The sequence below is a fragment of the Ailuropoda melanoleuca genome, chromosome 15, assembly GCF_002007445.2.
Source record: "Ailuropoda melanoleuca isolate Jingjing chromosome 15, ASM200744v2, whole genome shotgun sequence".
In the NCBI taxonomy this organism is placed as follows: Eukaryota; Metazoa; Chordata; class Mammalia; order Carnivora; family Ursidae; genus Ailuropoda; species Ailuropoda melanoleuca.
Window position 1 is genome coordinate 41,667,852 of NC_048232.1, and position 18,055 is coordinate 41,685,906.

Below are 18,055 nucleotides of genomic sequence, written 5' to 3' on the forward strand. Positions count from 1 at the left end.
AAAAAAAAAAAAAAAAAAGGAATATGGTATTTTGCTCCTTGATGAATCCTGGTGGCACCCATGGCATATTGCTCCCCTTAGTGTAGAAAAGAATCCTTTTCCTTTAGTCTTTGCAACACCTACAGAGTGATCCTCTGTAATAGATCTAATGGGATCTCAGAATACTAAGAGGCTATTCTATTCACTGGGCCAAAATTTATCTTTGTTTTTTGACACTCTTTTATGAATGTTGTTTTTGTTGCTTGAACATTTTCTTGGTTGGATTCAGCAGAAATTAGAACATTCAGAACTTCCTTTCTCTATGCCCCTGTCTGCCCTGGATAGGACTGTGAGGTTATAGGAAGGATTGACAGAGATAGGGTAGGATGTTGTAGGTTCATATTAAGACGTTAAGCAAATGAATGCAGTTGGACGATTGGTCACTTTAAAGTCTGAAAATCTCAGAAGAATCTAAAGCACATTAGATTTCTTAGAAGTCAGTTTTATCTGAAACTTAGGAATTCCTTTTACTAACCCTTTTGATGTCATTTGAGCTGTGCTGCTTTCTTCATTCCTTCTTAATTGTCATCACCAAATATTTAATGTCACAAGGATCCCAGTGATAGCAGGGAAGGACTCCTAGAGTTAGAAGTGTGTTCTGTGTTCTGGGTCAGAAGCAAAACAGGAAATCCATGGTGATTCTCAGCACCGCCAACATTAGATCTGGGATATTTCAGCAAGGGCAGCCTTCTTCCCTTTCCTCCCCTTCAACCCTGTGGGGAAGGGTTGAAGATGACAATTGGGTACCACTAGCTTTGATAGCCAGGTTGCTGTTAGGTCTTTTCAGGGAGTTGGTCTTCTTCCAGATAACCAAGGAGAGGCTCTGTCATAACAAGGCACCTGCCCTGCGCTCTGTTTTCTGATAGGATTTGCTGGTCTTGGGAAATAACAAAAGAAGGTTGAGGGCATAGAAGCAAAGAGATGTGGACACAAAAAAAGGAAAAAAGACTGATGTAAGCCTATGGAAAAGGCCCCAAAGAGTCCAGGTTAATTGAAATAGAGAGGGTTTATGTGAGCCAGAAGGGCCCATATTTGCCTCCTAGCTCCTCTGCTTTCTACCTGTGTGGCCATGGGCAACCCACTGTGGTTGCGTAAGCCTCATGCTACCCACCTGTGAAATGAGGATAATACCTACCCTGTATAGTTCTTTTGTGGTCTGGAGGAGAGTAGGTCAAATTCTCAGAATGGTAAATTCCCTGGCAGTTTTTTCTAATGCTTTTAATTTGCTAGGGGTAGAGGACTGTTGGTAAGTGTAACATTATGGTCTTGCTAGTTCTATTTTAAAACTCATTTACTATTTATAATGCCTATATGGGTAGCCTTTTCATCTTATTTATTATCTATTAGCGGATATTAGTTATTGTAATGACATCTCTGATATGAAGACACATTTTTGGGTACTAATGTTCTTGCTGTGTTATTTTATCTTCACTTAAGAATCTCAAGGCGCCAATTTCCAATATTTGATGCAGAGCTGAATATCTCTGATAATCCAACACTCCCTGTCTCAATACGAGATAAAACATTTATTTTTATCAGACTCCCAGAAGAGGATGCGAGCTCTCAGTTATCGAAAAATGATCCTCACTTTTGTAAGTATAAACTTCTATATTATGTAGGGTTACGATTTCAGTTTTATAATGTACTTACTAAATGACTAGTTATAATTTTATTTGATGGTAAAGATAAATATTGCTAGTAAAAGTTTAGGTACTGAAAATAAATTATTCAGCATCAAATGCAGAGTACCTTAGAATTTTGTGAAGTAAGCTCTCCCAACCCAACATACGTAACCAGATCTGCCTTAACAGAGCATTTATATACCATCTCATGCTGGAAGGCATTTGGAAGGACTAATGACACACGTAAACACACACATGCACACGTACATACACAAGAAGTAAGCTCTTGACACATGCATACTAAGGGCCCAGTAAGTATTTGTTGAGTGAATAGATGGATGTGGATGATTAGTTTAAACTGAAGCAAAGCCCCAGGAATCCAAGTTCATTCAGAAGAAAGCATAGCCTAATTAATGAAGGTTTTCTTTTATAGCAGTTGGAAAAGTAAGTACATTTGCTATTTTGGGTACATTTGTGAACCAAAAATAACGGTCAAACTGTTGCCAAGTTGAGTTCCTACTCGTCCTTTCTGTTTCTTATAAAATGGACAGGCATTGCTTCTAATTATGGGTCTTAGGATGACGACATTAAGAGGGGCAAAAACACAGGAAATATACAGCATCTTTTCCCCTATGTGTACGACCCATGTCACATCACTTTACTATTTGTAAAATGGGAATCATAGGATGCTGCCCATGGAGCTGTTGTGAGGGTTGAGGGCATTTGTCCTTTTCGAGGCACTATAGAACGGTTAGTTTTTTGTGAATAATAGATATTAAATGATCTATTAAAAATTGATTAATTCTTTTGATCTTTATTTGTATTCTAAACATACTTAGCAGACTTTTTTTTGATAGCGTAATGGTTTACTCAAAATTGAATTAGTGAAGATTTACATGACCAGTACTGAGAATTTATTATAGTTGTCATCATTCTTAAGGGTATATCCTAACTACTTAGCCACTTCCACTCCAATGTGAAATTAAGTGACATCCTGCGTTATGTGTCAGCCTCTCCTGCCTTGTGGGTCATAGTCACAGTTCCCTTGGGTTGGGGTCCATTCACATGTTATAATAATTTTTTCTCTTTTGAAATGGGGTCATATAATACATAGTATTCTATAAATGCCCTCTTGATCTTTTTTTATTGTAGAAATAACTTCTATTCCTTAAAAAAGGTCAAATAATTCAGAAGTGTCTGAAGTAAAAATGAATATTTCCCTGTTATCTTCCTCTCCGTTTCCCCCAAGACAACCCCCAAAAGGCCACATACTATTACTCTTTCTCATCCACTACTCTTACTATGTGGTAGGTTTGGTGTTGATCCTTTTAAACCTTATTATGTTCATACACAAACATATATTATTTATTTCTGTCTCATGTAAATGGGATTGTAAGCCGCGCATTGCTTTGTGATTTTTTATTACATCTATTGTGAATAATTAATAGGTAATATTTATTCTCACAACAATTTGGTTAAGAGTAGGTACCAGTACAGATGAAAAGATGAGACTTAGCTGGTTAAGGAACGTGCCCTCCTTGCCACTCCATTTAGATCTACCTAAAATATGATTAGTTTTATTTCTGGTGCCTTTTCTTTTTGTTAATGAGAATATACTTTAAGAAAAAGAGTGGCCTGTTTCAGAATGGCAGCAGGGCTCAGCTGATGCTGTTTTTCCATCTCAGTTACAAACTTCAGCTAGAAAATGAGTCCCTTCTTTAAGAGAACTGAATAAATATTCCTTAGAGAGAGGCATATAGTACTTTTCCATTAATAATTAAGTTACTGAGTAAATTATTCCCCTTATTACAAAGTACAGAGACCGAAGACAGCCTTCATAGCTGGGCTGGAACTTCAGAGATGCTGAAGTGTGAGAAAAATGTATATCTAGAATCAGTGAAATACAGTATATGTATGTCTTGATCTGTAAGGTGTCGAGAGAATGAAGAGAGCAAGCAGCAGAACAGTGAGATCCCGTGCGTGTAAATGAAAACAATATCCTATGATATAACCTTTGGAAATTCCTGCCCTAGCAGGCCAAGGGTTGGCTGGGGGTGAGCTGAGTAGTGGCCATTTTTTAGTGTGACTCTTCCCTTCATCTGAACGATGAAGGGCTCAGTAAGCAACTAATTTAGTTTTCTTAGAGCAGGGCATCTCGAGGCCTGGGCTTTTTCATTCCCCTCTGATTCATCTGCTACGAGGGGAAGGCACAAAAGCCTAGAATGCTCTTACCCATATTTTTCTGTCTTCTCTGTCTCATGGGAAATGTTCACTGTTGTGTACTATTGGTAAGACAGATTAGAGGAAGTCTATTTCTCAGCGCTTTGAGGGAGGTGATAAGTGGATGTCATCATTGTCAGTGATCTGAGGTCTGAAAGAGGGAGGCCAGCCACCCCTGCCATTTGGAAAATGACTTTTACTTCCAAGAGCCTCAGCTTCACATTTATATCTAGAACGTAATCGGTGTTTGTGGTCAGTCTGTTTCATAGCGTGTAAGGTGTGGCCACTCTCGGGATGGCTGCCCCTGCTGCGCCAGGGTTAACCTTTTAGTTGCTAGATCATGGGGAGGTCTGGGGGTCCCCGGGGTAGCAAACACATGGTTGGGGTGGGGGTGGGGCATTGCAGTGTTTGGAGAATAGCTATTTTCCATCCTTCATGGAAGTGTCTCAATATTTTATACTAAATATCAACCTTGGATATAATACCTGCCTCCTGTAATGTTGTGAAGATTAGATTCAGTGAAATAACATGTGCAAAGCATAGAGAGCCTCAGATTATAACTCACCTACCACCGAACTTCAAACAGAAAAAAGTCTTACCTTCTGGGAATTCTGGTACATAGTTTGTCCTCTTGCTCATATTTTAAATTCAGCATTCACAAACCATCAGTGACAAATGGCTGAATTACAGATTCGGAGCTGTCCTGGCTAGTGGCTGATATCTCTGTTGAGGACAGGGTGTCTGGAACCCTCATCGTTCTCTCTTCTGGTGCTCTGGTTGCTGTAGCAAATGAGGTTGATATTTCTGTAGCCAACCTGTATTGAATTTCCCGGAGCCCCCTTCGCAGGAATTCTGAGTTAGTGGCTCCATCAACAATGTTGTAATTTGGTGCTTTACTGTGTTAACTTTTTTCTCTTGAATTACCAGATTTATATTCTGCAGTTCAAACCTTACTCAAAGAAAATGACCTACAAGATGCACAAACATCCCAATTTATTGCATTTAGAAGGTAAAGCATTTACAGCATTTTAATGTTCTTAGTCCAGCTTCTAAATCTCATAACTTACATAGATGCTGTTTAAATGGGTGACTCTCATCATTCATCACTGCTGATTCTCTCTCTGATTTTGAGGTATTTCTTAGTTAGACATGGCAGAGGGCAGCTTTTAAACAGGGTTCTTTCGGGGCACCTGGGTGGCTCAGTCGGTTAAGCATCCGACTCTTGATTTTGGCTCAGGTCATGACCTTGGGGTCATGGGGTCTGGCCCACATCGGGCTCTGTGCTGACTGCCACGCGTGGAGCCTGCTTGGGATTCACTCCCTCTCTCTCTCTCTCTCTGCCCCTCTTCCCACTTGCGCAGTCTTTCTCTCTCTCAAAGAAAATCTTAAAAAAAATTAAGAAGGCTCTTTCTACCAAATATTATATTTGGAAACTCCCATGAAATCTGAGTAGTGAAACAAAGATTTACATTAAGATAAAAATCACAGAGGCACTTGGCTGGCTCAGTCAGTGGAGCGTGGGACTCTTCATCTTGGGGTTGTGATTCAAGCTCCGTGTTGGGTGTAGAGATTACTAAAAAATAAAAACTTTAAAAAAAGAAAAGATAAAAATTGCAGAGTGTTTTTTTCCTGGAGAGATTCCTGGAAACTTTTTATAGCGTGTAGTACATCGTCGTCATCGGTAACGAGAATAAGCACGAAACAGATACCATTAAGGTGACCCTTGCTTGTTCATGTGTTTCAGGCAAGACTGTGACGTCATCAACGCCTGCTGTTGCAAGCACTACACGGGCCACCTAATCAAGTGAGCGCCAAAGATCTGAAAGCTCCAGGAATAAATAGCTCCAGGAAGGAATAAAGTCCTTCCTTTACTCACCGTTCTTTTATTTGTCTTGACGTTTATCACTGTAGCCACATATTTAAAAATCTTTTTCACTCTCCTTTGTGAAGTCAAGTGATCTCTTCAATTAAATATAATATGTATGCTTAGGAACTGACTGTAAGGGTAATCAGCATAATAAAAAAAATAAGGAATACAGTTTCCTTGTGGTTTTCAGATTGGCAACCTCCAGCTTCTCCAAGATGAGTGTGGGGAATTCAGAATGTTTTCCCAATACAATATGTGTGTAGATGTGTCCCCGAACCTTAGCAACAGGATGCCCGCGGAGAGCACTTTGTGGACACCTGTCAGAGAAATATGAGTGTGGAGACTCGCTCTGTTTACACACAGGAAGAAGTAACTCACTTCTCTTGCATTTATCAACACCTACTATTTCTTAAGTGCAGAGAAGGTAGAGATGTGGAAGTTCCAGGAGAAGCTCCCTGTCTGTTGAGGGGAGACACACACGAAAACCACCTGAGGTAGCCTCACAAAGGGTTAGAAAGCGCCTGCGGGAGGTCACGCAGTCTGTGTGCCAGTGACTGTGATCTCGGCGGGCAGTTTCGCTTTTCCATATACGTAAGAGAGGACACTGCCGCAGCAGTTCCCTCACAGAGTTGTAGTGAGGATGAAATGAAATAATATCTCTAGAGCACTTCGCACAGTAACTGGTGTATCATCAGCGTTTATTCAGTTTGCTGCTGTTATTCTGATATAAGGTCATAGTTATTAGACTAGAAATACGTATACATGGGGTAAGATGTGAAACAGGGTCGTGGTAGACGAGATTGGAGTGGAGAGGATGAATTTAAAAGGTAGACTCATTAAGATTTTGGGTAACTTTGAGGATACAAAAGGAAAGACAGACGTCAGCATTTATGCCAAGATTTCTAATTTGAGAAGATTTGGCTGGCATATGTCATTGGGTTTGAAGTGCCACAGAGGGGATAGGTAATCAGACCATGACTGTGGGGAGCCTGATTTCTTGTTGCATTTGGAGAATAAAAGTGAAGTAAAAAGAGTGTGGAAATCATTTTTGAAAATTGGATCTGAGTAAGGGTTCATGCTTAAACAAAATGAAATTGAGGTTTTTCCAAACCTTGACGATGTATTCTCATTTTCTAACCCAGAGACCATCGGAATAGACTTCAGTTTGGAGTTGGTGATAAAATTTGTTGTACCAGGAACGTATATCTCTCGGAGTTACTCCCCGAAAATAACTCTCCCAGTCAGGAAAGTAATGAACGAGAGGCCAGTGGTGAAGACTTTAATGGTACTCCTCATGGTTTTGCTAAAAACAAGCATGACTTTGAAAGTGATATTCGACTCTGCAATGGAGAAATATTTTTTATAACAAAGGTAAGTGATAACAGAAAAATAGTACCTTTTTACCTATTAGAGATAGGTGTTTTTTTTAATTGCTCTAGGTTTGATTCAGAATCTAATCATATCAGAGTTGACATTCTTCCATAATTTTTTGCTAAGGATTTTTGTATTCATGTTTGTGACTGTATTGGTTTGTAGTTACCTAGTAAGTCTTGTCTGGTTTTGGTGTCAGAGTAATGCTGGCTTCATAAAATGAGTTGGGACATGTTTCTCTTATATTTTCTGGAAGACTGTGTGAAGAAACATGTTCTTAATGAGTTCGAAGAACTTGGGTAAAAAAGATGAGGGACAAGTGACACACTATATTTTGCATAGCATCATTTCCTTGGTTGCTGCTTAACTATAGAAACAAGAGAAGTTTCCTTGAATTTGTTCTCATTGTATAAACGCCCTCTTAAACTTAAAAGCTTATTCTTTACGAGCTGTGAGAAAAAATAAACTTTTCGCAAAGAGCATACACAGACTTACATAGTCAGTGCAAGAAGTGAAATATATAGACTTCAGAATAAGTCAGACAATACAGACTGTTCTCCAGAGAGTCAAATTAAGGTTAGGTTTCAAGTTTATTAAAATTTGGGTGTGTGTGTATTCAGTTTGTGCCCAAGTGTAGGTTTTAAGCCTTTGCAAGTTCTTAATAATTTTGGACATACATGCTATTTTATGTTCAACACCAAAATAGAATATTTCTACAGTGTGCATATTTGAAAACATACAAAATAGTTCTTTGTTTTGGTAACAGGATGTCACCAATGTAACTTTTGGAAAGAGAAGATCTTTGACCATTAATAATGCAGCTGGCTTGGAAGTAACTGTGGACTTTGATAAACTTATGAAGTATTGTCACATAAAACATGCATGGGCAAGAACTATTCACACTTTCCAGGTAACACTGGACATTTATAAGGCGTTTTGGACAGGTTTCCGAGCCATTGAGTACCTTCAATGATTTTCTTCCTAACTTTGTTGCCTTTATTTGTTTAATGAGAAACAAGGTTACCAAGGTTACATAAATGGTATTGTGATGTTTATTTTTGCAGCTTTGTTGGGGCATAATTTGCATAGGCACTTGTGTTGGTCAAGCTGGCAGGGTTTTGACAAATGTACCCCTTCCTTTGCTCTTGTGAGGCAACTACTTTCTACTTGGGAATAATTTTAGTTTTATACAAGAGTTGGAAAGGTAGCAGAGACTGTTCCCATGGACCCTGCATCCATCTTTCCCTAATGTTAACATCTTACACAACTATGGTGTTTTTGTCAAAACTAAGAAATTACCGTTGGAAGAACACTATTAACTAAGCTACACACTTTATTTGGATTTCACCCGTTTTCCACTAATACCCTTTTTCTGTCCCAGGATCTAATCCTGGACACCACATTGTATTTAGTGCAATTCGTGTTTAAACTCTTTTTTTGGGGGTGGGGGAGGAGGGGGCAGAGGGAGACAGAGAATCTTAAGCAGGCTCCCCACTGGGTTGGGAGCCTGATGTGGGGCGTGATCTCACAATCCTGAGATCATGACCTGCGCTGAAATCAAGAGTCGGATGCTTAACTGACTAAGCCACCCAGGTGCCCCTTAGCTCTATTTTAATACTTCCGAATTCTCATAAGTTATTTGTGGTTTTGTGATTTAACCCATTGTTTTGATCGCCCCTCTTTGATGTTGGTATGTTGCTTTAATCCTGAAGCTGCATCAGCCTACATTTGCATGTGGAAAAATTTAGGTTAGCCTGTGTCCTCTACTGGTAGGCAAAAATCAATTAGCATAGGGATTTTTTTTTTTAAGTAGATGGTGTTTTATTTATTAACCTACTCCATCTCAGTTCCAAAAAGAGTTAGAAATGACTTACAAAAAATGCTCACAATTCAGCCTGATTTTTTTTTTTTAAAGATAAAGAAATGATGTCAAGCGAAAAAATAAAGGAAAGGGTGGTAAAAGGATTCTCGCTAAGAGTGGAATGGAATGCTGATATGCGCCCTGACCTATTTGTTTGCTGGTGTAGACTGCAGATGTGGCTTTAAATTTTCAAAACAAGAGTGAGGTTAGTGGACTGTGTCTGTTGAATAAAAAAAAACAAAAAGAAACAGCCAGTTGTTAAGAAGTACCAATATTCCTGGCTGCAAGATCCTGGCAGAATTTCTCCCATGGATCTTTATGATGGGCTCTCTGTAATTCTGGAAACTCATATCATTCAATTTAGAGAGATTTTCATAAATAATTTCATTAAGAATTCTTGTCCTCAGTTTTCTCTGTTTTGTCTTTCTAAGATTTCTATTATGTTCGACCTCCAGAACTGATTATCCAAATTTATTCTCTCTCTCGTTTTCCATCTCATCATTTTGCTGTATTTTCTGAGAGATTTCCTCAAATTTATAATCCAGTCTTTTTTTTTACATTTCTGAAGGATGAAGGGATCTTTTTATTACTCGATTAAGGTTATAGTAACTATCTCTAAATGTTCCTTTTATTGAATCTGGCTCTTATTTTGTGGTTGAAATAGCATCTCTTACCTCTAAGAATATTTGTGATTGTTATCTTGTATGAATGTAGTTAGTTTACTTCTTCTAAGTTCAGTTCAGTTCAACAAATATTTATTGAGTCAGACTGATCTTGAAGCTTGGTTTAGATCAGTCCATGAAACAAAAATACCTGCCACTGTGAAGATTACATTTGGTGGGGAGGAGGAAGGAGACATACACAGTCGTAAAACAATAAGTAAACTACAGTGGACCCTTGAACACTGTGAGGGTTCAGGGCACAGACCCCTCCTTGTAGTCAGAAATCCATGTACCATTTTTGATTTCCCGAAGACGTAACTACTAATAGCCTATGGTTGACCAGAAGCCTTACTGATAATATAAACAGTTGATTAACACATATCTTGTATGTCCTATGTATTTTATACTGTATTCTTAACAATAAAGTAAGGTGGGGCGCTTGGCTGGCCCATTCATTAGAGTGTGTGAATCTTGGTCTTGGGGTTGTAAGTTCGAGCCCCATGTTAGGTCTAGAGGTTACTTAAAAATATAATCTTAAAAACAAAGTAAGGTATAACAAGAAAATGTTATTAAGACAACCATAAAGAAGAGAAAATACATTTGTAGTACTATACTGTATTCAGGAAAAAAAAATATGTGTAAGTGGACCCATGCAGTTTAAACCCATGTTGTTCCAATGGCAGCTGACGTGTTATGGTAGAAGGTGGCAAATGCTATGGAAACGGGGTGGGGATAGATGTGAGATGCAGCTGTCATTTTAAATAGCAGTCGATATAGGCCTTATTGAGAAGGTGGCATTTGAGCAAAGACTTGAAGGAGGTAAAGAAGTTAACCGTGCGGGTGCCTGGGAGAAGAGCATTCTAGGTTGAGGGAACAGCCAAGGCCAAGGTTCTTAGGTGGGAGCCTGCCTAGCATATTTTAAGAACAGGAACAGCAAGGAGGCCACTGTGGGAGAGTGACAAGAGATGAGGTCAGAGAAGTAACATGGGGGAAGGGAGGGTAGAAGGATTAGGGGGCGGGTCACCTCCTAGGACCATCTAGGACGAAGTATCCAATATAACATCCACATCTGGCCCACTAACAGTTTTTGTAAATAAAGTTTTATTGGAACACAGCAGCACTGGTTCGTTTACCTATTGGCTATGACAGTTTTTGCATTGCAAGGGAAAAACTAAGTAGTTGTGATAGAGAACATCTGGCCTGCAGAACCTAAAATACTTATTTTTTGACCCTTTGCAGAGAAAGTCATTTGACCCCCACTCTAAGGTCCATATAGACTTTCACATTCTGAGTCTGCAAAATCACAAAAGGAATGAATGGTTTGTGTTTATTATTACAAATGTTGAGTTTCAGGACACACTTAGAGAAGAGACCTATACATAATTAAAAGTAAATGTACAAAAACTTGCCTCCTTTAAGAAGTTCGATAGTTCGAATGACTCAAGGAAGGTATGAAAGGGGGACTAGCAGGTGACTGAGATGAAGCTCGGTGTCCCTGTCCTGCTTTCTGAGCACACCTTTGGTGTGACCATTTGATTTTTAGCATCATGCATTCAGTGAGACACTGGATAAAGAAGAGTGAACAAGAAGCTTACAGTCCAGCGAGGAATACAGCTAAGAAGGCGGACAGTTCCATTCCAGCTCAGTGAACATTCTGTGACAGAGGAAGTACAGGGGGCTGGAGAGGGCATGGAGGGGGCTGCTAGTCTGGAAGTGGGCCCGCCCTGGCAGGACCACAGAGAGGTTCCTCGTGTCCGATGGAGCGTGGCTTGGGGGAAGGGGAGAGGAAAGGAGGAGGGAAGGGAGCAGGATCAAGGCTGGCTTTTGAAGGACCAGATAAGCCACGTGAAGGAGTCAGGACTTGTTTTGAGAGCTTGGGAGCTGTTTATCAGCTCTAAGCAGAGTCTGATGTGACTGGATTTGCTTTTCACGAGTATCACTGTAGATGCTGTGAGGACAGTGGGTCGCAGCAGTGTGAGTATGAGGGAGACTGTGAAGCTGTTAAGTTTTTCTGTGTTTGTTGATGATTAGGAACTCCGTTAACTAAGTTTAGGTTAGGCATTTACCTGCTTAGGAATAGCCAATATGAAGTCCAAGGGGAGAAGTGGTGCTGTGTGTCTGTAAAATGTACTTATTATTTGTATGATCAGGTGTCATTTAAGTACATTTCTGAGACTCAGCAGCACCTGAAGGAAGTGTTTGTCATGCTTTTATAATCTGAAGAGTTGGTTCCAGTTCTCTGTGTCTAGAGAGATAGAAGTGCTTGGTGTGGAAGAGGGATTTATTTTATTTATTTATTTATTAAAGATTTTATTTATTTATTTGACAGAGAGAGAGACAGCCAGCGAGAGAGGGAACACAAGCAGGGGGAGTGGGAGAGGAAGAAGCAGGCTCCCAGTGGACGAGCCTGATGTGGGCTCGATCCTAGGACCCTGGGATCACGCCCTGAGCTGAAGGCAGACGCTTAACAACTGAGCCACCCAGGCGCCCCGTGGAAGAGGGTTTTAACTGTGGATCTGTATTTTCTACATGCCTGGTCTTGTCATTCATCTTCCTACAATTCTTCTTCTCCCACAAAAGAAGAGATAATGGTTCAAACCACTTCTTAGTTTATGTTTGCATTGAAAATGTAGGGACTAAGAATAGCCCTGAAATTTGAGGTTGTTTTCTCACAGTTAATGGTGACATTGGGCATTTTTCTTGCCTATATAACTGTTGGCTTGCTAAACTGAAAAAGCAAAGGTTCGTTGTCTTTTGCTTTGTTTATCGTGATGAAAGTAACCAAATGGTTCAACAATGGGAGGCTACAGAAAAGTCGAAGAAAAAATATCATCCAGGGCCCTCCATTTTGGAGACAGACTTAGTTAAATTTTTGATAGAATTTTTCCTCCTTTTTTGTGACTTGTTTTGTTAGATATTTATGTTCAGTTTGTATTTACTTTTTGGGATCAGAGTACTTTTATTTTGTGTTACATAGTCGTGATCATTCTTTACACGAGAGTATCCAGTTTCTAAAATGTTGTTTGATTTCAAAGCATCTTTGATGTTTGCAGAATAGCATATCAATTGTCTCTATACAGATACTTGATATTAATATAAACAAAGAAGCAAATTCATCTATTCTCTTATTCTTGAATATTTAAGATGTCTATTTTTTGCTGTGTAAGTACCAGTGGGATCACACATTTATGCATAGAGCCCATACGATCATTGAAAATTCTTTTACTAGGGAGACCTGGCACTGCATGCCGTCTTTCAAGCGTGTTGTTGGGTTTCTACACGCCCGTTGTGCCTCTGTAAGACCTGAACTTCACCGCGTAATTAGGAAATGTGAGTTCTTGGGTAATGTATAAACTGGAACTGTAAGGTGGATTTAGAGGAACCTTCTGGCCAGGTCGCACTTTGAGGACTCCTCTCTCACCTGGCTTGGTAGGCCTGTGATGCGGTGTTAACTCTTATTGCTGCGTTGTTCCTTCCCAGGGCTCCGAGGAGAAGACGGTCGTGTACGTGGTCGGGAGGGCGGGCCGCCAGCACTGGCAGCACGTGTACACCGCCGTGACCAGGGGCCGCTGCAGGGTGTATGTCATCGCGGAGGAGTCGCACCTCCGGAGTGCGATTATGAGAAACGGGGTTCTCAGAAAAACTCGCTTGAAACATTTTTTGCAAAACGAGCTCTCTGTGAGCTGTGAGTCTCCGGCAGATTTTGCCTCCCTGTCGAGGAGCTCTGGAGAGAGCAGAGGCCCGAGCACACAGCCCTCAGCATCCCCGCTCCCTCCAGTCACAACCACCAGGGTGACAGACAGTGTCCCCGGAAGCGGGGCTTCTGCGGCTGATGACTGGACGTTCGCCTTCCCTGGAGAATGGAAATTATCTTCATCCGATGAAGTGGATCCGGAGGAAGATCCATCAGAGCTTCGTGGGTCCAAAAGAACCTGTGGCCTGAGTGATGCCGAAAGTCCAAGCAAAATCCGGATGGTAGGAGTGATGTTCTCGTGCGCTCCAGTGCTAAGTGTCACTCACTTCAGTGTGCTTACGCATGGCTGTGTGTTTTCAGTAGTGTTACATTGTGCCGTAGCACTTAAAACCAAGTGTTTTCCCACCTCTGTCGCTGTCCTCTCTTCTGTGCCTGGTCGATCCTAGCACTGTCTGTCACTTGGCTTGAGGCCTGCACTCTAGGCAATGCCAGTCTGTTGATGCGAGGGGGCTTGCGGGGAGAAACTGGTCGTCCTGCACCTTCTTTCTACAAATCTTCCTTATCCCCCTCCCCTCCCTTTGGTGGGCCACAGCCTCAATTTAATTCCCACTTTCCACTGGAGTGGCTGGTGAATTATCCATGATCTCCCAACGAAGTTCCAATAGAAGCTTTAGGATTGCTTTATGTGCTGGCGAGTAGACTTGTTCCAGTGTCCTCGGGCTTTCAAGGCTGTGACAGAGAGAAGGGGCCATGGTGGGAGCCCAGAGGAGAACATGCTAATGGAACCTGCCAATGCCAAGCGGAGTTCTAAAGGGAGAAGACGTATGGCCTCTGACCCCCATGGCATGGAGACAGTGAAACAGTTTCTAAGAGGGGCCGGGCAAGCACAGCGTGTGACATCTTGGCGTATTAGGCCGTCGTAGAAATGGGGTATTGTGGCTGGAACACAGCGTGCAAATGGAGGTTGAGCTGAGGACCCTGGAAGAGTCGGGAAGACACAAAGCCTCTTCCAAAGAGATTAGATATTTCCCTGAATGTGATGGAGAACGCTAGATGCCTTTTAAGGGCTCTGTGAATTGGAATTTATGACGGTCACTTTGGAGTTCAGCAGATTATGTTTTGGGAGGCCATAGCAGATGAGCTCCTTACAAAAAGATGATTTCAGTAGTTTGAGCAGAAAGATTAGGTATCTGAAGTCAGGTAGCGATGGGGTTGGAGAAGAGATGCTTGGAGGTAGGGGTGCATGGGATTTAATGGTCAGTTATGTGTAGGGGGGTTGGGCCTGAGCTGAGTCTCAGGCTTCCAGCTTGGGCATCCATGGGGATCCAGGTACCATGAATCAGGATTGGGAAAAGAGGCTGAGGGACAGGTTTTATAAGGAAAGTGATAAAAATAGGCGTAGTGTAAGAAAAGTTTCTTTTTTTTTTCCTTCTTGGAAGTAATAGGATCCCTGCTGATTCGGGGTGTCGTTCTGTGCTCCACATCACAGCTCTTCGATGTGCAATTTCCATCTCAGCAAAATATCTTTTTCTGAAATTGAATGTGTTACCTCTTACAAAGACCCAGGGATAATAAGGCATTTGGCCTGGAACAGAAAATTCCAAAGAAAGTCATTTCCTAAAAGTTTCTTGCCTTTTATTTCTTCGCATCAGCATGGAACGGGCAAATTCTGGTTTCTGTGGTGGCACAAAGAAACAGTGACACTCTGAGCTTGCCAAAGCTTTGAAGCTCTGCAGAAGGTCCAGCACTGGCTGATGTCACTGTCCAACGGCTCCAGTGTGGGCAAAGTTCTCTAAGTGAAGAGGATAAGTTTTCTCACAAGGCTTGCCAGAAGCATGTGACAGCTACAGAAATCCCTAGAAATGAGGAAACTAAGAATTCAAAGCCTCAGGCCTGATAAATTAGGGACTTCTGTATCTAGACTTTCTAGTGCATTGAGATGTGTGGTTTCTAAAAGCTCAGTTTCAATGACCAGGGCTGTCCCCCTACCTTTCCTTCATACCCACATGGCTACCTCAGAGCCAAATCAGCATTTAAATTCTGCAGGTACTAATGACAGAGCCCCTCCTCGATGAAAGCTTTTGCTTTTCTGTGGGTTAATAGCTTTGGGTTTTGAAAAAAAAAAGCTTTGAAAGAGAATATTGTCCTGATCCATTGTTTTTTGGGTTATTTTTGGCCTCATGTCCCACCACCAAAAAGGGAAAAACAAAAATGTCCCTTTAAATAAAAGCATATGTATAAATATTCTAAAATTTATCATATAAAGCAGTGATTTCCAGAATATTTTGAAAGAAAATGACATTTTGTCATTAAAAAAATCTAGGAAGGATGTAATCATAAAATCCCCCCCCAAAAATAGTTCTTGTATTAGGGTTCTCCAGTGAAACAGAACCAATGGGCTCTGTCTATATCCCTATCTATTTACCCACCTACCTACCTACCTACCTATCATCTGTCATCTATGTGTTTAGATTTATTTAAGGAATTGGCTCATAATTGTGGAGGCTGCCAAGTCCAAAATCCTGGAGGCCAGGCCAGCAGACTGGAGACCCAAAGAGTTGATATTACAGTTTGGGTCCAAAGGCAGGCAGAATTCTCTTTCTGGGAGGCGGTCACAGTCTCTTTTCTGTTAAGCCCTTCAGTTGATCCAACGAGGCCCACCCGCATTATGGACGGTAACCTGCTTTATTCATCATCTACTGATTTAAATGTTTCTCTCTTCTCAAAATATGTTCACAGAAACATCTGGAATAATATTTGACCAAATATCTGGGTACCATGGCTTAGCTAAGTTGACACATAAAATTAACCATTACAGTGCTCTAAATTGAACAGATTTACATTGTGAAAGATTGACTTATGCTTATTTTTCTCATTTCCCTATGGTGGCGAAACTTTCTTGTGACCGTACTGGTCCCTTGCCTTGTGCTTGGGGATCGCTAATAGTACCAAGGACGCTGGTATTGTGGTGTCGTGTCTGAGGCTGGCGTCACGGATGTGCACGCTGTGCAGTCAATCATACGGGGCTTTGTGCCGAGAACCACTCCATACTTGTTTTAATGTTTTGCATTTGGCATCTTGAAGTTCTTACCTTTGAACAAAGGGCCCACATTTTAATCTTGAACTGGGCTGCCAAATTATGTAGTGTCCACACTGTTAGAAATTATATATATGTACTCATTCAGCAAGAAGTCACTTCTTCCTGCCCGTCCCAGAGCTGGGTGCTGGGGCTACCACAGGGAGCAAAAGTAGACAGGATCCCACAAGGAGCTGGCGCCTGATTGCTTGGGTCTGCTCAAATCTTCCAAGGTGGGGGTTGGGGAATGTATTATGTCTTCCATAGAAGCAGTCAGAGGGAAGGGAGGTACATAGGGTAAACTGTATTTTCACAAAACTAACTTTATTTTTATTGCTGTCCTTACAGGTGGAGGAATCATCTCCACAAGTGTCTTCCAGATTTCAGAATTTGAGACTAAGTCGCTTAACCCCCAGGCAACTTTTCATATCCACAAAAAATCAAGAAACTTAATTTTATTTCAGATTGCTCAAAAGTAATTATCTCTCTCTTTTTTTTTTCCTACTCAACACAAAATGAACATCATAGCTTCAAAATATCAAGAGATAAAACAGGATGTAACTGGAGTTTTAATTTAAACTGTCCGTGTTAGTAGATATTTTAAATTCATTTGATCAGAGAAAACCATAATGATTTCAACATCTGTTATCATGAGAACTGGTAGCACTGGACATAAATGCAGGCAAAATTTGTTATGTAGTTTTTGGGTTTTTTAAACTCTGTACTTTAGAAAGTGTTCTATTTTTACAATAATGCCTTTATTGACTGCCATGATCATTGTGGGTGATCTCTGCCAATGATTTGAAGCCATGGTCAAGAGAAACTGGAATTACACCTCCGGTGTTATTGACACACATTTCAGGACGTTGGGTCTTCTGCCCGTTGAACAGCGTTGCTGCTCGCTCCATCACTGCTGGCCAGACCCACTTCACCCGGGACTGTTTTCCTGGACGTGACCTTCTGAGTTGGGAGTACTTTTTTTTCCCCTTAATTGGAGATATAATTGACATATAGCACGGTGTACACCGTGTTGATTTGATACATTTACATAGTCCTAGGATTACTACTGTTGCATTAGCTCACACCTCCATCATGTCCCATAATCATCATTTCTTTTAGGAACACGTTGTTTTGAAGATACTCCACTTGGGAAAATTATTTTCTCTCAGAGTGATTTTTATTTTTTTTATGGTTTTATTTATTGTTAAACAGTAAAAGAAAAGGTTAAGAAAAAAATTTACCTGTTATTCCAATATTTGAAAAAATAGCCTCAGTGAGATATACATACAATTCACCCATTTAAAGTGTACAACTCAGTGGCTTTTAGTAGATTCACAGAGTTGTGCTGGTCCCACCATAATGGGTTTTTGAACATTGTTATCACTACCACCACCACCCCCCAGGAAACCCTGTATCTCTTGGTTCTGATCCCCACATCCCCTCCAGCCCGAGGCAACTACTAATTTATTTTGTCCCTTTTGATTTGTCTGTTCCAGACATTTCATAAAAATGGAATCATACAATACGTGGTCCTTCGTGACCGACTTCTTTAATCTAGCAGAATGATTTCAGACTTTCCGTTGTGGCACGTAGAGGTGCTTCACCTCTCTCTTTTTAAAGATTAAAAAATGTTATGTACAAAG

General features: G+C 40.8%; 1 protein-coding gene across 10 annotated transcripts in view; it reads left to right on the forward strand.

Annotated features, from left to right (window-relative positions):
* HELB (DNA helicase B) overlaps positions 1–18,055 on the forward strand; it is a 33,396-nt gene that overhangs the window by 12,076 nt on the left and 3,265 nt on the right. For 4 of the 10 annotated variants that reach the window (XM_034643414.1, XM_034643415.1, XM_034643420.1 and 1 more), the window contains 6 exons: positions 1,477–1,631; positions 4,809–4,890; positions 5,626–5,685; positions 6,891–7,119; positions 7,886–8,029; positions 13,123–18,054. In XM_034643414.1, the coding sequence (XP_034499305.1) occupies positions 1,477–1,631; positions 4,809–4,890; positions 5,626–5,685; positions 6,891–7,119; positions 7,886–8,029; positions 13,123–13,782 (1,330 nt within the window). In that variant the 3' untranslated portion in view covers positions 13,783–18,054. Of the gene's footprint in view, positions 1–1,476; positions 1,632–4,808; positions 4,891–5,625; positions 5,686–6,890; positions 7,120–7,885; positions 8,030–9,034; positions 9,186–12,871; positions 12,973–13,122; position 18,055 lie in introns of those variants that run through there. The other 6 variants (XM_034643418.1, XM_034643417.1, XR_004620633.1 and 3 more) reach the window with 5 other exon arrangements.